This window comes from Buteo buteo, chromosome 3 (assembly GCF_964188355.1).
Source record: "Buteo buteo chromosome 3, bButBut1.hap1.1, whole genome shotgun sequence".
Taxonomy (NCBI): Eukaryota; Metazoa; Chordata; class Aves; order Accipitriformes; family Accipitridae; genus Buteo; species Buteo buteo.
This window is the reverse complement of record NC_134173.1, coordinates 46,198,173-46,220,513: the sequence shown is the minus strand read 5'-3', so window position 1 is coordinate 46,220,513 and position 22,341 is coordinate 46,198,173. Positions and strand designations below refer to the sequence as shown.

The following is a 22,341-nucleotide window of genomic DNA, read 5'->3' as shown; positions in this document are numbered from 1 at the left end:
CCAAACAGGTGTGTACAGCTGAGGTTCTTTAGCTAAAGATGCAGCAGTGAGCCTCTCCTGGCTGGTTACATGTTTCCTTCCAGTTCCATGTCTCCAGCTTTGTGCTGAGCAAAAGAGATGTTGGCTTTATGACAGGTTTCATTCAGCAGCTACTTAGGTTTTCATTGGGGTTTATTTTGTTGTTTGTTTGTTGTTGTTTTTTTCCTCCCACTATCTGATTGGAAAGGCTCACAGTAAACTAGAAAAAAAGAGGAAGCCAGCATGAGGAGTATCATGGAATCTCAGTGGTGACAAGAGATTTTGCAGACTCTTGGCACATAAATTAATTTCATCTGGAATGAAGGGAAAAATGTCTGCCTTCTCTGAAGAGGGTGTGGTGAAGTAAACAAAAGAGCCCAGTAGGAGGAACTTTCCCCTAAAAAGAGGAAAGAAAAGAGGAATTGGTCACTACTCATCTGTATTTAACCAAAAAAAATCAGGAACCAAAGCCCTTATTACAATTTCTGCTCACAGCAGTGAACTTTACAGGAAAAAATATAACTTCTGCTTTTTTTCCTGCTTAATCATTTTATCAACAAAACAGTGCTCTAATCTCATGAAGGAGAACAAACCCAGATCAAGCTCAGGTTAAGTATTATACCTTACAGCCTTATTAAAAAAATCAGAATGATTTACTACAAGTATCACAGTGATAGGCTCTACATAAACTAAACTCTCCATATAGTTGGGAAAAAGAAGAGATACAGAGTTAACTTTATATAAGCAGATCACACTGATTTAAATACCTGGTATAGCATATTTTTCAAGGTGACTGAGGAAACCAAATCTCATCTTGGAAGTCAATTAAAAAACCCTATCCCTTGAAAAGAATAACTAAGTGGTTCTCTCCCAACCACTAGAAGACAGTGGATGGTCCTCACATCAGGTCTGGTGTACTTGAGACCAAAGACATCACAATATTTGTAAGGTTGAAATGATGTTACTTGTCCCTATGCTATTTTAAGACAATTTTACATTTGGCTACAAAAATGTGTGCATCACAAGAAGTTTTATTGGCATATTTGCTTTATTGTTAACAAGTGGCAAATTAGCATTAGGTGGTGATTTACATTTATTAATTAAAACAGAAATGACACTTTAAAATAAACATAATATACCAAATAAGATGCAAACAAACCCAGGAATTCTGAAAAAAAACCACTGGATGGTCACAAACACAAATATTCAATGTATTGAGGGCCAAGGCAAACATAATAAATGCAATGCTGACAAAATTAATCACCTCAAACACATGAATGAACACTTCATTTAAAAACATGGAAAATTAATAAATAAACTTATGAAGATACATACTAAGTATCATATGAAGGATGAACATCAAGAGTTGGAGCAATCGTATAAAGTAGGTATTGTAACAGTCTAGAATGCTCAGCACTTTACAGATAGGACCCAAATCCATTCACACTTCTGCCGGAAATCCAAATACAAATACAGAACTATGGTAAACCATGCACGACTATTTAGAACTTAAGTTCAATATTCAGCAATATTAAACTGAATATTTGGTTTGCTGACTCAAAAGCTAACGTTCACATTGGAGAAATATGTTTTCGCTATTATTTTTGTAGAGAAGAAACACTAATTAAGAGAAAATCTGAAAAAGCTTTTTTCTTGCAACATGAAATGGAATGGAGCTAAGTAGGATCCTCCAGAAATGTGTATTCTGGAATGACGTAACAAAAACAAACCCCCACTAAACTAGTACACAAGAGTAATCTCTTCTATTGTGAATACTGGAAAGAAAATATCAACCAAGTTAACTGCTGAATACAGCTAGAGAATCTTTTACCTAACATTTCTTCCACTACCACAATTAGGTTAACTCAAACCTTACTCAGTGGGTTGAAAAAAAACCAACCAACCAAACCAAACAAACCAGCAACAAAACCATCACAAGTTGGAATGAGCTGTACTTGAAAGACAATAAAACTATTTTCAGAGTCACCAAAACCAATTTCACAAAAGATGAAAATTCTACCCTGCCATACAACCCATACAATTATTCATAGCTTAGTCAAACTGAAAAGAATTAAAGTTGAAAAAGTGCCAACATTTAAGAAAAAAACCTTGTAACAAGTTTGTTCTTTACATGTATACAAAGCCTATGTGATGGAAACTAGCACTTCTTGAGAACTTCGCAATACATAGACAATACCATTTCATTTTATACTCAGACTAATTACATAGCCTACATCAGTGTGCACTGCTACATACCTTCTTTATTATCATTTAAACTACTGCAGTCATACCTCCTTCCACTGATTTGATAAGAGTGCATCACGAAATGGTTCTCTTTGCACACTGCATTTCAGGCACTAACTCTCAGTTGCAATGGTGAATTAGGAGCTAGTCTCTCTCAGATGACAGAGAACTTCCATGACACTTGAAGACTGGGTCAGGTCTTAAAACACATTTTGGAGTTACTAGCCTGTGAACCTCACTACCTGCGGCACTCGTGGAAGAGCTTGAGCAGCCGCTGCCTGCGGCGCTGCAAGAACAGGTTCTGCGCCCAGAGCACCATGGAGAGCTCCTCACGTGCCACCGCCTGCTTCCCAGCCAAGGTTGAGCCTTTCAAATCCACTCAGGGGAATTTAATGGCTCTTCGAGTGTCTTTGGCAAATTTGAAAATTTCTGCCTAAATGTTCACTTCATAGGTACAAGCTGAAACGGTGGTGAAGCACCTCCCCACGCCCACTTCTCTGGAGCGGTGTGTAAGACTGAGGGTATAATTATCCATACAACCATATACTTAAGTTGCTGTATATTTAGAGATTCCAGTTCTGAACCTACCTAGGGTGTGAGTATCATGCATAAATATAAACCTGTGTAAGATACATCATATAAAGATTAAGCCTTACGCTATGTTGGTTTTACTACTGAAGCTGGTATTTTTCGTAACTCCACTGCACTTTTATCAGTATAGTTCCAATGATCTTACACTCCTTTCTGGCACAGAGGTATCCCTTGTGTAACAGATTTTCACAAAAGCAGAATGGGAATGCTAACACCCTCAGGCCAGACCTCAAAAACAGCCTTCTCCTTGTTTCTTTATATGGAATTTTACCTTTGACTTTTTTCTGCCTTTTCTAATTGAATGGAAGAACCTCAGTAAGCACATCAGGAAGATCTAGTGGCAGACAGTAAACGAAACTCTGTCGAGGGTCAGACATTGGTATAGAAATCATTAAAACAATCACATCAATAAATTTCACTTTAGATGGACAGAAACTGCAATAGTCTACTGTCTCAGGATTCACAATCCTCCAGTAGCATTCAGTCCTGTTTTGTATCAACTCTGCTTTAGCAAAACCATTTTTTACATTTGTATAACTTATGAGTTCTCACAAAATACACGTGTGCGCTCACATGCACACCCTATACATATATATATTTACACACACACAGAGAACTGGAAAGACAGATGCAAACCAGAGTAATCCTATCATCCTCATTTTACACATAAAAGCCTAAATTCCTTAGAGTTCAAGTTAAATATCTGTCAACAAGGCATCCAGAGGATGACACTAGCTAAGTTTAGACTCATCAGTGAAGTACATCAGCAGCGCATAGTTCATCTAGGGGGTTTATCTTCACAATTATCAATATTTTGATTCTTAAGACATTTTGGAACACTCTTTTCAGTATATGTACCCATGTTTTTTCCTCCCATGAAAACGAAGGCATAAAGGCAGGGCAGGGGGTTAGGGCAAGTGGGTTTAGACGTAGGTGATTAATAAATTAAATTCGGGAACTTCCTGACACATCTAATATACCTAAAGATTCAAAATCCAGAGTCCATCTCCCTTAACAGTTTTTTTTTTTCTTTAAATATAACAAATTTGTTTCCCATATTCAGTTCTGCAGGGGCATTATGAAAACAAATCTATTTCCTAACAAACATTCCATTGAGATGGAATTACAGCAATCTGTGCGGATAATTTGTGTAATACAGTCTATGGTCTGTAACATCAGAGACTTTAGAAACCCATGTCATTCAGTAACAAAACCAGCTGATAAAGTGGAAATATACTAGGCCTCTGATAGTCTCACTATGCTGTAGTAAACTGCATAGTCAATTATATTTTCATTGTCTGTTTTTATTTATTGTAGATTCAAAACACATACACATTATCCAATGTTACTATCAACAGTCATTTATGTTTCACTAGATCTTCTTGTAAGGCCAAATTAAAAGTTCAGGAAATCTTTTAAAAATTCTTTCAGTTCAGGTTAATCCCCTGTCTAGTCCTTGCTATGAATCATAGAAGTGTAAATGAAGTAAATGATGTGTCACTTGAGTAATTTACTAAATGTTGCATTGGAAGCAAATAGTTACACAAACAGCTCAAAAAGCAGAAATTACAGTAATTGTATGTGGATTGATTTGAAACTAGAAAACCTGCCACCTACATTTCAAAGGAGAAACAATGTTTTTTCTACAGTTACAGCAATCCTGGAAAACCTAGAAGGTATTTATTTCCTTACTAAACTTTCCCTTTGTAGAAAGCATTTTCAATAAATGGTAAAATGCATTTTCCCAGCAGAAATAAGAACTGGAAATTCATCACGTCAAAGGAATTAATTCCTCAGTAGATTCACTAACTGATCAAACCAATTCTGGACTTGTATCTGCTGATGGACACTCAGCTTGAAATAATTCAGTCTGCAGACCTACATGGCCCAAGTCCATGGCAAATTTTCTAAAGCAGGCTTATGTATGCAAAGGATGCAGGATTCCAATTTTTCCAAGTACAGATATGAATGTCCCAAAAATATGGATCCTAGAACCTAAACTACCTAGAACATAATTTGGCTAAGATTTGTCAGTTCTAACTATCATTACCAGTCATCCATCCTCAGTAGCCAGCTTACGCAAATTATAATAAAACAAGACTACACTGAATGAAGGATAATGTCTAAAAATAATTTTGTATAAAAAATGTAAGACAATTCCACACCATTGAACTAATTCTAAAACATCAATAGTTTGTGGCCTGCAACATGACTACATCAAGTCTCTTTAAATCTCTCATCCTCCAAGACTGGTACCTGCTTTTGGAGATGCTTTTCCTCAATCATGCTTTCTTCAAAATTGGCCCCATTGATAGTAAACACAAGTTTTGAGAATGCAAACAATGATCATAATACTATCATGGAACACTACATTATATTTTGCACAAGCTACAAAGAAACTATATTAACTGATACTAACCGTGTTTGTGAGCTGAAAGTAACAATTTCTGACAAAAAGAGTGTATTTATTGTGGGAAAGGCACAATTAAGTTATTTCAGATTGTTCTTTCACGCATAACTAAGATGGTGCCAGTACTCCAAAGCAAAACTTCACAAAACAAATTACTACATTCAGATGCAAGTTAGGTGATTCGGCTTGTGAATAGTTTTAATATCTTGTGTGATTTATAAAAAAACCACAACAACTTCCAGGGCCTGACCCTTCTTCCCAACAAATTAATGTGAAATCTGTTACTAACTTCAAGAGCCTGCTGTTCAGAGCCCAAGAACACACAAAATTGCAAAAAAAACATGTAAGATATTAACACATAAACCTATGGAGCACAGTTACTCCATTATGCAGTCATATGTAAGCTGTGCTATTTGCACAGGAACAAGAATAAAAAACAGTCATTACTTTAATCAAGTTCTACTGCTCTAATAACTTTTCTTTTTTAATTGGATACATCAGGAAGGCTGTTTTCAAAATAAGAGTTCAAAAATTTAGGTAGGATAAGCATAGACTTTGTCTCTCCTTCATGAAATGAGGGAAGAGAAAAAAGGAGCGGGACCTTCAGAAACCTTTAAAGACAAAAAGCACAAAATGTGCTAGTCATGGTGGAGCACAGGAGGAGGAAGACAAGTATTTCTGAACAAAAGGAACTTAATAAAATGATGATACCATATTTTTCCTTATAAATACATAAAAATATTAACATGTTCTTATTAGAAAACAGAACACGGAAAGCCACAAACAAAAATCTTGCTTTTCTTCTTACATGTGAACACAATTCTCAGGTAGTTTTTCCACTTTGATTCTTTAAAAAATTCTAGGAAGTAACTGGAAAGTCCAATTAGAATATTACTGTTAAAGAGTTTAAAGGGATCCAGACTTTCTGCACTTTTAAGTAGGAATTTACAAGGAGTTGCTCCTGTTGTTTTCACTTAGAACATAGCATTTAAGTTACTGTCACATATGAAAGAAATGCCTCCATGGAGAAACTTTTGAAGCCCAAGTTCCTCATGGCTAGTTCCCTATGGGTATTATCCTACATAAGTGATGTAAATAATCCTTTATCTAGTAGGATTTACAAGAAAAGTAACATTGAACCACTTCTGCTACCTAAGTTACTTAACACATTTTTACCTTAACTTTAAATATTTCCAACAGAGATTAAAGAGTATTTCCTTGAATGGCACAGTTTTAGGTACCTACTATTTTTATAATATACAGTATATATATTTGTTTATAAATAACCATGTAACCAGAAGATTGCACTCAGAAAATTACAATATGATGTTTCAACATGTTTGCAGCATGAAGTCTAACTGGAAGGAGTGCTCTAGCTTTCCATGCAGCAGTACATAGCAGATGCTTCCGATTTCTCATTTTCTTTTTGCTTTTAAGAATGTGTTCACACAACCATTCTTCGAATTCCACACTCACAGCAAAACTTTGCCCATTCCACTGGATACCTTGTTCCACATTCATGGCAGAACTTTGATAACTGTACAGGTGAATTTCCTTCGCTGCTTTTTGAACTTCCTCCATTGACTGAGGATGTGTAGTCTCCACTGTCATACCCAATTTTACCTTCAGACCTGAAAATCCGCAGATAAAGAACATTCTCTGTAAGTCAGTTCAGTACAACTTGATGCAAAATTATTCTAACCCTTGCAGTGAATTACTGCTATTGTTACTGTCATTTTCACGCTTACACTTCGTATTTATTTATAGTGGTATACCTTACAACTCCACCCAGACACCCCTACTTATCTCCAGATAATCCACCTTACCTGCAAGAAAACAAAAAATGCCAAAATTTTAGGAGCAGGATCAAATATTTGATTCACTGGTTAGAATAACTGGAGTGTTTGAAAACTTAAAACTTAGTTTGTGAAAACAAGAAAGGCTAAAACAGCAATGAAATTTTTATCCTACCCTTTAAAAGGGCAGAGAGCAGAAAATTTGTGTGCATAGCATGCAAATTTCATTCAATTTCAACTGCACCACTCACTTCCCATTTGAAAGACCATTCGCTTATTTTTTCAACAGCTCCTAAGAGTTTTTTGACATTTCTAACACTGTCTTCTGTGCATATCTGAGAGAGCTGATGACAAAGGTGTTGTGTTAGACAATAAATATGCAAAATATATTGACTATCTTAAACATATGGCTGTATGGCTATATGGCTAAATAATATGGACAATGAGTTGTCTGTTAACTGCAGAGAACAGTATTTTCCCCAACTTCTTTTGTAGTAAGTACTCCCCTTTAATGAAGGTTCTATTGCTAACAAAATCCACAAAGTTAAAAGCTACCTTGAGTAACTGTCTGAATTGCTAGATTTTCTTTTGTTTGTTAGAGCACCCGTACTCATGGTTCTTGCCACACTAGGAGGGGTTGATGTCCGTGTTTTTGTTGCACCTCTAAAACAGAATAAATATCTGATGATTTATATACACACAGAAATATATACAAGAATATGCATTTACAAATGATATAAAAAAATGAGTTCAACAATCTACACATCAATTAATTGTATGAAAAATGTAACTTATTTCCTACCAAGAGCAGACAGAAGAGCTTTGGCATGAATTTGCATGGTTTGGACTGAACATGACTCGAATCTCACAATGACAAGCTAAACGGAACAGCAAATCCCTTCCTGTGCATGTGTTTCACTTTCTATCACACCAAAATACAGGTAGATCCTGCACTACTGGTTGCTTAGTATGTTCTAATGCCTATCTTGACAGACTACAAGTCACTTTTTAGGAGTGGCAGGGCTTTCAGAGAAATGGAGAGCAGCTGACTGCAGGTCTTAATAGTTTAAAAAAATGTAGAAAGGATATCATATTCTCAATACTTTGTGACCAATATGAATGAAGTGAGTCACAAGACTTTTTATTCATAGCCACAGACTGTATTTGGGATGCATACTTCTCAGGTAATGCTGTAGATCCTCTTTCTTCAAGGCTTAAGTATTATATTTATAAATATATATAGAAGCAGGAAAGAAAAGAAAGTCTACCCAGCTGGGCATTAGGGTCTAATTTTTTTTTTTTTAGCCTGTCAGTGTTCTTAAAGTTGGCTTCAATAGTACGACCACATAGCTGTGAAAGCTGCTTCCGTCAAGACTCATGGGTTTTATGAGAAGCCAGTATGCAATGAATAGCACATCCTAAACATACAGAACATCTCACTGCTTGCTTTGATGAGAAACATCAGAACCCCCTGAAAAAAACCCGAGTAGCACTAAGAAAAAGAGATAGGAAGGGACATCCTTTCATCATCAGAGACCAAGGACAGAATCTTTTGTCATTGCTCAAAAGAATTACCATTCACTGGGATTTCTTCTTCTTTGGCAAGACTTCAGTGACTATGACATCTTGTGCATGACCCACCAAGTTTTTGTGTCCTCATTCCTGAACACTGATGCATAAATGAAATTTAAGTTGGGACTGGGTCATGGGACATTAAAAAAAAAAATTAAAACAAGACTTCATTTAAAAAATTAGTCACCAAGAGCCCATTCAGCAACAAAAACCCAAAAGTGATTTTTTTTTTTTCTTCCCTTCAGATGAACTTAACTGCTCCTTTCAGCATTATAAACTTAGTCTTGGTTTGGTTTTCAAAGTATATATAAGGAAAAGCATTCAACTCCAGTAACTTCAAATGCAACACTGACAAAACTGAGGAACAACATAGTAACTCCTGAATTTTAGACATGTTGCATAAAACATTTCTTCTTTCATGTTATGAGCATAGACTAAAGATGGCTTTTCAGCTCCTTCCATCACTTAAACACTTCAGTAGCAAAGTGATCAAATGATTAAAACACAAAAGTGGAAATTCGGAACTGAATTCAAGATTAAATCAAGTGAAAGTATATCTAACTAAAGTATTCAAGTTTATCAAGAACAGCTTCTACATGCAACAGGTAGAGTGGAACCATCAAAGATTCCGGCTCACTGGGCAGAACACCAATGTTCAAACTTCTCCATTAGTTTTCCTGTCTGCCCTCCCATTTAGCAGGGAGATTCTAAAGATGGTTTTATTTAAAACAAATACTGTGCAGACTGAAAAGCACTACCTAAGTTATATCAGAATTAAAACCTATAAAAAGTTATGTCAGTCTTTCAGGAGCTACAGAATTTCAGGATAGAAGTTCTAAATGTAACCTAAATTACACTGTTACAAGTGTGCACAACAGTACATATGCTAAATACTCTATCTTGTGTTATTTCCCCCATCTCGTTTTAAACTGGACAGACAGACCTTTGCTTATAATTGAGTAAAACTCATTAGAGCTCAATAGTGGAAAGAACATACTGGACTGTTACTTTACTTGTTATGGAAACTAGAAAAGCATATAAAGACAAATTCAGCTGTAGACATAGAAAAGGTATGGATCATCATGGATCAGGGATGATCAGACAATAATGCAAAGAACAGAATTGTGTCTCAATTTCTGTTCAGACAACTCCAAGTAATTTAAAACATTTTTTTCAAAAGTATTACTGACTCAGTTTTCTCTGGATTTTCAATTTTGGACTAACACACTACTTTTTCAAAACTAACAGCATTAATTTCTTAAACTGCAATTTTTTCAGGGTGCACTTTGAGTCAATTGTTTTTGAACATAATGCTAGGAGTCCTAGATATTTGAAAGAAATTAACATGAAAAATTGTCCACTATACTTTCCTTTATTTCAAGTGTTCAATTCTCTAAAATAATGTATAATATATCCTCATACTTTGAAAACTCACCTTATGCTTTAATACTAGGTGTATATTAGAGAAATTTCCCAGAAATCAATGTCTTAAGAACATGATTTATATGGTGTCTAGTACAGCACACAGACCACTGATTGAACCGGGGGGGGGGGGGGGGGGAATATTGAAAAGCCACATTGAAAGTACACTGTCCACCCATCTATTGAGGGAGGCAGAGTCCCATGAACAGACAAAACATCATTCCTTAAAGGTTTAACAGGATGTCTTAATTCTGAAGTGTTTAAAAATAGCTTTCTACAAAATTTCTTAAGATTTTTTTTCCCCAATTAGTTTTCTAAAAACAGATAAAAAAACAAATCTATTTTCAGACTAGAAACTTCAGTGAGTCTTACAGTTAACTGCAATGATTTCTGCCATTTTTTATGAGTAAATCAACAGAAGTACCAGGCTGCCACTGTCTACAACTTTATTAATCCCAGATCTAGAGAAATAATTAGCATCAGGTTTCATGTATATTTGATGACAAATCTTGAAATTGCATCCTTAAGTTGCAATCTGATCTCTAGAGACAGATGTCTTACAACAAAGTCAGACATTCTTGATTATCCGAACTTTTGCCACCAAAGCTTGGTCTCCTCCAATCTGTCCAACCTCTTCCACTTCTATCTACTTGTCCAGTTCTGTTGTTTTTTTCTGTTTGATTGGATTTCTTTCTTTGTTTTGTTTTTGCAAAGCTATATAAATCCCTGTTCTAAGTTGTATCATGTGAAGTATTAATGGAGCCTGCCACCTTGAACTCTTAAAATCCAGACATACCTTTAAAGATGTTTATTATCCATTCTCAATTTCAAAAGAAGTAACACTGAAGGTGACTTTCCTTCCTAAAGCAGCTCATGTTGTACATCTAGTTGAATTACCACTGCGTGCAAAATGAAAAACTGAAAAAAATTTGTAAAAGCAGCTTGTCTTTTCCTATTTATGAATTCACAATTTGGTTGGATTTTGTCATAAAATACTGAAATATCAAGCCTGCTTCCTAGACAGGGCGTTTTCAGATATTCTTGACAGCTATCACTGTCACAACAGCTCATAGTTCTGTGCAGAATCATAAGTAAGTTCCTTATGACTAACAGCATGCATGCCAAAGTCCAGAAACCTTTGCTGTGAACTGTAACCATCCACATTGTTATACTGAATTTAACAATGGCTAGTAGCTATTCATTTGTCAAATGATGTTGGCCCACAACATATTGAATAACCTCCTGCAAAGAAGGTACTTTTAATTCACAAACTCAGTGGACATTTGAGTAAGAACAACAGTGATGTTATGAAGAGCAGAATAAGTGCCTACACTCTTAAAGAAGTTCTCTTAATAAGAAAAATCAAATCACTGCTCTATGGATAGGGGCTATTGTAAGCACGTTTAGTAACTCACTCAGTCAAATTTTCAACAACTTAGTAATATATTATAAAATGAAAACCTGACCTAATTTTTGATGGTTCACAGGATTTATAGCTCTAACCAAACATGCAAAGGAACAACAACAAAAAAATTCTGTTTGTCTAAAAAGAGCTCCATCTTCTTTCATTCATTTTGCTTCTTAAAGTAGAAACCCAAGTTCAAATATTCTGGGCCTGTCTCAGAGATACTTCAGCTTTGGTTATGACACTAAAACAGCACTAAGAGATTTAGACACGTTTCTACTATTTAAAGCATCACATTCCATGTATGTGCCACATAGTTCATTACTAATTTCTCTATTGCAATATACTGTAAGGTATTGTTTATGAAGAATCAGCCTATTTGAATTTGGCATATTCCAAATTATATCAAAGGGTTAACTACAATACAGTATTTATTTCCTTTTTAAAAGATTGGAATACCCTTTCTTCCAAACTTAGATCTTAAATTTTCTGAATATTCACAAGTCTTTATATGAGGTAAGTTGGACTTAAATAAAAGACTTTACCTCTCATTACAAAGTCTGCCTGGCCTACATTCTTGGACCACCAGAGCTATCTTACAGTAGGAAAGAGATAAATATTTGACTTTAAGAGAATAAAATTACTTTGTCATAAAACATTTGCCTGTAAGGCAGATATCTGTACAGCTATCAGGCTTAAATGCTTACTTCAGCTTTACATGATGCAAATTCAGTTTTATCTCAGGTTTACAAAGGTAGAAGTTCATTACTCAGTCCATAATCAATCAGTGATAGAGGAAATAAAATCTGAGAAAAGTCTTCATCCTTCCTGTCCTACTATGAGGCTGTTTACCTAGCATGAAACAGATACTTATACTAATTACATTATATACTTTTCTCCCACAGCATTTGTATTGAAGACATACTGGGCAGCAGATGTCAGTCAAGGTCACACTTTTACTATTCCAATGCTTTGGAGGAACATTTCTGCAAAACAGATAAACCACACTGATTTGTAATACTTACTTCTTTACAGGCAACAACTCATTTGGTCTTTTGATGGTACTGTCTGTTTTTGTATCAGTGTCATAATACCTTTGCACATCTCTTCCAGTTCGCAGTGGTGGGCCTAACTTGTCCATCTTACTACTAAAATATATAAAGGGGTACTCATAAGGAGATTGCTAGATTGCTATTCAAGTTATCGCAAAAAAAAAAATTACTCACAGTTAAATATTTATATTCCCAAAGAATCCCCATTGACTAAAAAAATGTACAAATCCAACTTTAATAATCCACCAAACAAAAGGGTTCTTTGTCCTTTGAAGACAGGATTTCAGAGACTTATATTTGGATTAAGTTTCCAATGAATATTTCTTTTTTTTATTCTTTTTTAAATCAAACAAAAAAATACTGCCAGTTATCCTCACAATCTGCACAGTGCACTCACATTTGGCCTTTTTTCTCTTAAGAATAGCTTTCATAATGTCAAACTTATCACATCTAGAAAAGGGGGCTCATAATTACAAGTCATAGTAACTGTGTTAAGATGTTAGAAAATAACAGATGTAAGTACAAGCCTCCGTAACTTTAGAATTGGCAGGAAGGAAAATTCTTCCTTTTTCACTTTTTTTTTCGTGAAGGCTGAACATTGTGCCCAGAGAGAATAATATGCCTTCCATTCTCTTTTCCTTTATGGAGAAGAGAAAAGAACATAGGAAAGCCTGAAAGAAAAACAACTTTATTTAATATAAAAAAATTCACTCACAATAGACGGTAGTATACACAAAGGCAATACTTTAATACTTTTTTTACTATTATGGATAAAATTACCAAACCAAAAAGACTAAACCAAAAATCAAATTTTAAAAACATTAATTAAATAAATAATAAGAAACTCTGTAATAAAACACACCACCACCCCTCCCACACATCATCATAAGGAGAATTGTAGCTTTTGAAAAATCACAAATTATATTAGAAAAACTAGATCTTCAAGTGAAGTTCTGCATTTTTATCATCTTAAACCATAGAGTAAAACCTGCTCCTCTACCTCAATAACGTAACCGAAGTTTCTTCTTCTTACAAAAAGCCTAGTAACTTAAGCCTTAACTAGAAAGTGATGACACTTAAGAGTATTTTTATTGATCCTTCTGAAATTAAAGAACTATAAAGAAACAAACCAATCAAGATCAATGGAAATGTCTGGGTAGCTGAAGTTTAACTCTTCTTAAGCTTCCCACCCCTAAATGGAAGTCATAAAGAAAAAACCAACCAAGCAAGACCAACAGAACACACACTCACACGGAGAGAAATGATTTCTTAAAACTACTGTGCAGTTTTCTGATTCTTGTCATACAACCTTAATAAACCACAAGGCCAGGAAAATTACTAAACAGCTAACTGTTGTCAAGGAAGCATATTATTTTCAATAATGCTTTATATATATATAAAGCATTATTTTCAATAATGCTTTTTATATATATAAAGCATTATTTTCAATAATGCTTTTTATATATATATATATACATATATATATATATATAAAGCAAAGGCTCTTGTGTATCTCCAACACCCATATCACGCTACTTTTCATACTCCGTCTGTAGTAACATCATATTAAAAGGCACAGAACCTATAAACTTTGCAACATAATTTGGTTTTGGGGAAGCTTCTGGTGTGAGCCTTGCAATCCACATTACATCTCTAATGCATCAAAAGAAATCTCCCCATAAGGAACAAAAATTAAACAATGCTAAATGATGCTCATTCATTATAAAGTCAGCAGGGAACACTGAGATTTTTTAGCCCCAAATAATGCAGGCTGTAAGATAAGTTCCCCTTGAGTTCCTCTTCCCACTCCTTATCCCAAACAGATGTTCTAGTTCAAACTAATTAACTCAGGAAATGCTTAATCAATTCCTGTTTGACCAAATACACACTCTTTACATATTTCCCAAGGACTGAGAATTAAGACTGAGGTCTTTGACACTGCAAGACACATACTCCAATCTATCAAGATTTCCTTAGCTCTTTTCTGAACCTTTAACAATTTATCAACATAATCTGTGAACTCCAGGCACCTACAGCATAGAATGCCAAAGACAATAACCTAGAAGCATTCATGATATTGCTGAAATAAAGAACTACAGTATTCTTCCACACTTAAAAAACAAAACCAAAAAAACCCAAAGCGGACAGCCCTTTCATGTACTAATGAAAAAATGCACAATCATAAGAATCTTCTGAAATGCAAAGACCACGAAGACAACTTATTTACCCTGATTTAATTGAAAAAGCTGTGTAAGTTACAGTCTTAATGAAAGCAACAAGCTATTTTAAAAATACAATGTTTTTAAAGGCTACACATGCTGTATGGCAAATATATAAGTGGAATTTAAAATTTACTGATACTGGTTAGGTGTGCCATTCACATTGCATTTCAGCTGTAAGACTGGACTGGATGTGTCACTAACAGACGTGATTCCCAGAAGGCACAACTTTGATCAGCTTAACATTAAATAGCATGTTTTATCACCAAAATAAAACCAAAATTACAAAGTAATTTCTAAGAATTCATCTGCCATATTGAAAAACATCATGTAATTTTCCAAGTCCCAGTAAAAAAAAAAACCAAACAAAAAAAACCCCAAACCGTTCATAAATGAAACATGCATAGACAATTAATCTGTACATGCAAAAGATCCCTGGCTGGCCACAAACTGTGGTGTCAAGTTCTTCAAGGCAAAACAGTTTGCATGTGGGGGTGGAGTTTGCCTGTTTGCTTAGCCTTAGGATAGGAAGAACCACCTACCCAATTTTTTCTCCTGAAGATGTGATTATTCCTGACAGCTTACTAGAATTGCCCTACCCCTCGAGAAATGTAAGACAGTGCTAAACTCCATACTCTTAAAAAACATGTATCAAACTTAGGATCTTAACATGATTCACTATCAAAATATAAGCCTAACTACAATTTATACAGAATTAATTTTCCTTTTCCCAGTTCTTCAACATCAAAAAGATGAAATCCTATTTTTGCACAGGTGAATGAAGGTTTTCCTACTGACTACAGTAGAGTCTCACATGCTACTCTTGCACTCTCACTTGCTTCTCTAGGACTCAGAAATTATGCCCTTATGGTACACTTCCATTAATACTTAAAACTGGCTGTGCTCTTACTCCATCCAGGCAGAAAAAGAAAACTCTTTAGAGCAGAGCTCAGCTGACACATCCTTATCTATGTGTACAAAGTAAGACTCACTAACGCTAACCTGGCTTATGTTGATGATTCTGTGGTGCGCTCTCTCAGTAGTCCTTTACTTGGGAAGCAGAAGAGGAGAATTCAAATTAAAAAATAGTATAACAAAAATTACTTAAAATAAGGGAGTTCATAAAATTTGGTTGCATTTCTGCTCATACAAAATAAAAATTTTTACTGTGATATTGAAGTTGAACTTTACATGAAATGAAGTTCAAGAATCTTTCCTTTACAGAACTAAACACCTTAGGGACCCAGTTCGTTTTAGCCTTCACCTTTCACACAAATGCAGGAACAGCTTCACGTGCCTGTCACAGCTTCAGGCAGCAGTTCAAGAGTGCCACCTAAAGAGCAAGAGGAAAACTGCAGGCCTGTATATTTTAATGACTGCTGGCTGTCACGTTAGTCAGCAGATAGTCATTTCTTGCCCCTTTGCACATCCATCACAGAGAACAGGTACCATGATTCTACAGAAAGAGGCAGCGCCTGATTAAATTGCCCCCACCAACATATGTATAATTCATCCTTGATATTGCACAGTATAGTTGTAATTCTACTATTAAGTCTTATTACCTCTCTGCCGAATCTGGAATTACAACAATCTAGGCAAAAATGGAAGGTTTCACTTAATTAATATGTAAAAAACCACCCAAAAATTACAGTTTGCCTTAGGGTAAACTGCAGGAGCTCATTTCTCACAGCAAAACCTGGAATTTAACCTGGTCAAAATAGTGTGTAGACTTAAAGTATTTGCCAAGAAGGAGGAAAGAAAAAAAAAAAAAAAAAAAAAATCACACGATTGCTTAACATTCCATTTGAGAGATTGCCCTTAAAACAATACATGTGCAACACTGCTCAGTAAATCAGTTAACTAACAACTCGGAAGAGCATGACATCTTACAGCATGAGCTCTGCCTGACTTACAGACAACAGAATCCCAGATCTCATGCTACGGCTTGTCACTTTACTGGTTAAATCATAAACAGAGCAAAAGAAATACATCTTGTTTCATCCTAATGAAGGTCATTTTTATGAAAACTTAAAAGCACTTTTATTTTATAAAATAATTATAGCTGCAATTAGCTGTAGCCTAAATTATAAGATGCTTTAATGTTTAAAATCTGGGTCACTACAGTATTAACTGTTCTCACTCTCTGACTTAGGATGTTGACTGTTAGTGTCTCAGTCCCTGCTCTGATAAAATTTTGTAGGTATTTGAACAGAATCCTACATATTTTCCCCTTGCACCCCAGTACTAAGGCTGAGATGATTAAGGCCAAAATTGTCACTAGTGACTGATCTGAGGCACCTAACTCCTCCATATTGTAACTGCTCTTACACCTCTTTACTTCAACATAACTCCTGACAAACTTGTTCTCAGAAGCGAATGCAAAGTAGCTAAAAGAAAAAGAAAGAATTGCTAGGTTTCAGGTATAACACTTAGGAAAGAGACACATTTAACAGCCATCTGTAAGAAGATCTGGTTAGTACGACCAGCAAGAAATCACAAGGACTGGTTGGCAAAGACAAGAATAAAACACAATTTTTTAGAGCAGAGAAATGAGGACTGCAAGCAGAAACACACTCACCACATCCACACTCTTAAAAACTGGAAATTGTATAGGCAATTAAATGAGTTTATAAACCAAGCTAACATTCACTGCCTCTCAGCAGAGATCATTATCTGAGAGCTATGCCAACCAGAAGTCATCTATTTGCAGTTAACAGCATGTGTGAACAGAGAGAACCTGTGCAAACATCTCTCCATATATTAACTGCTGTTTGGCTTGGCCACATCACAATTCTTCCGCCAAGCTTCAGAAGAGGAAATGGAAGACTACAGAATACAAAGCAGTAAGTCCAGTGAGCAACTGACTAGTAAAATTAAATAGAACTTCCTTGTTAAGAAGTAAAGATCAAAACTTGTGGCCCCTCACAAACCAATACAGACTGCAATTAGAAATTCTATCAACAGGAAAAAGCCTTTCCCAGACAGCTGGGATTCACCACTGGGGTCAGAAACATGCCTTCAAATTATCTCAGCTGACTTTTTTTTACTGTGGTTTGCAGATCTACTTGTTTGCCACTCATCAGTAGGTGTTAATTGAGCTGCTGAAAACAGAGAAATGCAATATAAAAAAATCAGTCAGTGAGTAACAGAGGGTAGGATTTTCTATCAGTCGAAGCATAGATGCCTACAAACAACAGTGAAGCTGACCTGTAGACCAAAGACTACTAGGACACAGGGGGAGGGGGTTGGAATTTCTGACAGCCTCATGGACTCTGCCTCCAGTCTGTGTCTGAAAGACTTGGTATGAATGGGCAGAGCAAGGAGGGACAGAACTGCATCCTCATGCTACATGGTGTTAGGAGGGAGGTAGGACAGAGCTGTAATTCATGCTTGTGCGTAACTTGTAAGACTTAAGAGTGATAAACTAAAAATCACTAGTTTTGTGTAATTAATAAAGCTATCCATCCCCATGAGCTCTTCCATAACGTCCTTTTTCTTCCTCACAAACTTAAACCATTGTTTTTCTCTACCGTATACAGCCTTCATCAATCTGATACTCATTTTTGTAGGAGTAAGTTGTCTTCAATCACCAATGTTACAACTGCAGTCACTTTGTTGTATTTTTTAGGTTTTCTATCAGTGCTCCTTGGTGCTCCTCAAACTTCTATAAAATTGCGCTACTTTTCCTCAATCTGTTCCATACATTTTTTCTTTGAGATAGTGTGCACTGACCACACCCCCAGAAAAATACCAGTAACTGCCTTGATCACACTAGCACTTTCACTGAACTCTAATAATCTGTATCTACCACTTCTTATTGCTGTTGTAGCGCACTGGTTTTCATTGCCTTATTTGTGCTCATTCATTTGTTGTCTCTTGAGCATTTTACGACACAAAAGGGAAGAGGGAAAGCATCCACCCTTTTGCGCTAAGAGGGAAGATCCTGTCACAATTGGCTTGTGCTCTGTGGCAGAGGCCTCTTTCTTTTATTTGCATGAAATTATGCCTGATGTTTTCTCCTTTTTTAAGTCTCTTCACTTTTACAAAGAAACAAAATTATAGTTCCAACCAGTCTGCATATTCTGTTACTTTTTAATCTCCTTTCTATCTATTTTTACCACTGGACCTCCTTTGCTGTTATTCTAAACATTAGAAAATGCATCTTTGCCTACCTCAGTGTTCCTTAAACATTAATTGTGTTTATAAATAAAGGATAAATTCAGAACACTACACTTCTGAAGCTCACAGGGAAAAAAAATAGTGTAAATGAAACAGACCACAGACACTTCTAGAACTAGCACAACATAAATATGAAATAAAGCATAAATAACAACATTAAATGGAAACTTACCCTGCTTGTGGGTTCACCATTCCCATTGAGTTTTTATGAGCTGGTGATAATGTTTGAATTTTGCTCCCACCGGATCCAGATGAAGATAGTGCTTTACCTGAAGAGGCACCTTGCAGTTGAAAGCAAGCATGGAGATACAACAAAATGTAAAATTTTGCTGCTGGAATGATACAATTCATTTTTTAAATTGTAAAATTCAAAACAAGAGTTTTAGAAATATTAAGATATGAACAAGTCAAGATACTAGAAAAAGCAAGTATGTCTCCAGAAATTTATAGAAAATATGCAATTTAGACATAATGTTCTATTCTAATAAAAACCACTGGATGTCAATTACTTTCTTCAGGAAGAAAAAAAAAAAGAAAGAAGTCTAGAATGTTCAAGTATGTACAAACAGGACACGTTTAATATCTGATGATATCTGAAATCAGAGTAAGATCAGTGTTTGCATAATTATAATATACATGGCTTGACTACACATTTTCACCAATTCATGACCATACTCAGCATACAAATTAGTTACAGAATTGAGCAACAGAAGAATCTCTGGTGAGAGATCTGTATTTCATACAATTATGCATTACTACACAGAATGATTTTGCAAGTTCAATTCAGAAAAAAACTAATTTGACCATATATAGAAAACAGAAGAGAATCCTATGGACTCAAGAGTCTTGTTGGATAGATGCCAATCGGTGCCCCTTCCAACTTTAATTTAAATGGATTTTTACAATCCACTATATCAATTTCAACAATAATATATATAGCCATCATATATGTAAGTAAAAAAACATCAGGTCATAAAAACATTGATTAAAAAAAGTTGTATTATGAAAAACAGACACCATCTCATCCACTCACGTAACACTGAACTATGAATTTTTTTACTTCGATGGTTTAAGTCACTGGGCAATGCTGTAGAAATCCTTCCAGCTACTAAAATTACACTACTATTACTGCGTAGTTTGAGAACTAATATTTAGAAAGTAAATGGAAAATTCATATCATGCATTTCATACCTACAACAGTTTTGCTAACACCACTTGGCTGTGGTAAGCGTGATGATGATGACGGTGTTGATCCTACAGAAGGCATCTTCTTAACTGCAGCAGGTTTGTACTGTAACAAAATACAACCTAGAAATTTAAGCAATTAAATCCAACTGTCTATATAACAAAATAGGTAGTTATCTCAGGTACTGTGGGAAAACAGACGACTATTACCTATTAGGTTAACTGTTTCTGGAATGGAATCATGCAAATGATTTCCGCTAGTCTGCTTTCTTATACATACAGATGATACTAGTAGGCAAGATTATCTAACTCAGTGGTTTTGGTTTTTTTTTCATTTAACTGTATGTCTCTGTATTTTCCATGCTTCTACAGCCTCTCTCATCTTTTTCCATAGCTGTCTCACAAGATTAATATTATCACCTCATTACCAGTTAATTTTAAAAAGAGTACTCAAGGGCAGGATCATTTTTGTCTTTCAAATCTTACTTTCACCTATGTGCTCTAGACCAGTCCCAGCACTGATTCAGAATACAGTGCAAGAAATCACTATATAACTGCTTGTGTCTGTTTAAGTCTTCATAGCTTCCAAAAATGAACACACACACACACACACTTTAATCCTTCATTTGTGCCCATCATAAGTTAACTACTGCAGCTCTTACCTTAATATGCCTGAATTCCTCTAAGCCTCTAATTAGCCAAAATACTGCTGTCAGTCATCCTGTAGTCATGTACCTTTGTCCAGTTAAGCAACAGTCTTGAATTGGATTCAGAAGACTTGTACAATAGAAATTCAACTTTCTTTACAAATACTACATCTCTACTTTCTGCTGCTACCCCTACCTGTCATTTTCATGAATCTCTGAATTACATTTATGACTGTTTTTGGCTTTGCAACTGCTGCCATCTGATTTATGGATCTCTGCAACTCTTCTAAGAAAGCAAAAACCTCTTCCATGCTTAGTGTCTAATTCCATACTTAGTGTGTAATTTCAGTCTAGCGCAAATAATAAAATTACAGCTCGATTTGATGTCAAATGCAAGCTACGAGTTAATAAAAATGTTGTAGTTCACCTGTGTTCGAGTAGGAAGCTTCCCTTTGGTATCAGCTGCCAATTTTCCCTTATTAGTAATACGTGCTGCTTGTTCCTTACAGAAATTGATGTGTCTGTCAGCTGCATTTTCATTAAATCTCCTCTGACAATAAGGACACTGAATGTAATCTTAAAAACATAAAAACCTAATATTAATAACATGTTTTACAAAATAAAGTGTTTTAAAGTTTTTTAAAGACCAGCCCCACCCCCAGAGAAGATTAAGGCCTCTTGAATCTGAAAATGAAATGCAGATTGCTGGGGAAAAGAATTGTCCACATGTAACACAAAAGATGTTTCTTGTTTGATGGATAAGAATGAGAAGAGCGGTTGAGGATCAGAAATAACCTAAGAAAAATCAGAAACACTTTGAGAGATGCTATTCAGCAGAGAAGCTGGCCAAAGAGGTATACAGACATGGCAGGGATATCAGCTGGAAGGAAGTGGAGAAGAGAAGAGCCTAAACAAAAAAATTACAAACACAGTTCAGTTTGTTCAAGGTATGAAAATGCATTAAAACCTTACCCATACAAATAGCAAAAGATCATAAAATCTGTTTCCTCTGGCAGTTTTGAAAGGACTGAGAAATACTAACTGTAATACTGGAAATTATAATTTTAAAAAAAAATTGGAAATTTAACAAAACAAAACAAAAAAAGAATCAGAGGAAATTCAGCCAAAATTAGGAGATATCTATAGAGACATGCAAAACAGGGTAATTGGTGGCTCTATTATTTTTCAAGCTTAATTTAGTCACATTACAAACAGTATTACTTGCAGAAAATATTATTACTAACATTGGGGACAAAACAGAAAGGCTATGTAAATGTTTAAAATACTAAAAGATCTCTCATCTGTATGCTGGAAATATACCCCTTATTATACACTGTCCTTGGAAAGTAAGATGTTTCAACTGCGGTTTCAGATAGACATTTTAGTGTCTAGAGACACGGATGTTGAATTCCCCAGATTACAGTATTCAAAACCATGTAAACATCAGCTTCAGAAGAGCTGGACACTGACAAAGCAGGTTTAATTAGTATGTTCCTAGATTACTTTAGAAATGTATCAAAGAAAATGAGGAGAAATTCAACAGTCACTGCCTCCAAGATTAGTTAGGTATTATACAATCCAAAATAAGATTTGGATTACAT

At 35.3% G+C, this 22,341-nt stretch overlaps 1 protein-coding gene across 2 annotated transcripts in view; it reads right to left on the bottom strand.

Annotated features, from left to right (window-relative positions):
- Window positions 1–1,038: 1,038 nt before the first annotated feature.
- ZC2HC1A (zinc finger C2HC-type containing 1A) overlaps window positions 1,039–22,341 on the bottom strand; it is a 37,904-nt gene continuing 16,601 nt past the window's right edge. The window contains exons 5-10 of one of the 2 annotated variants that reach the window (XM_075023484.1): window positions 21,168–21,316; window positions 20,100–20,199; window positions 19,081–19,189; window positions 12,484–12,606; window positions 7,615–7,722; window positions 1,039–6,894 (exon numbers count right to left, since the gene is read on the bottom strand). In XM_075023484.1, coding sequence (XP_074879585.1) covers window positions 6,708–6,894; window positions 7,615–7,722; window positions 12,484–12,606; window positions 19,081–19,189; window positions 20,100–20,199; window positions 21,168–21,316 — 776 coding nt within the window. In that variant the 3' untranslated portion in view covers window positions 1,039–6,707. The remainder of the gene's footprint in view (window positions 6,895–7,614; window positions 7,723–12,483; window positions 12,607–19,080; window positions 19,190–20,099; window positions 20,200–21,167; window positions 21,317–22,341) is intronic. The other variant, XM_075023485.1, reaches the window with a different exon arrangement.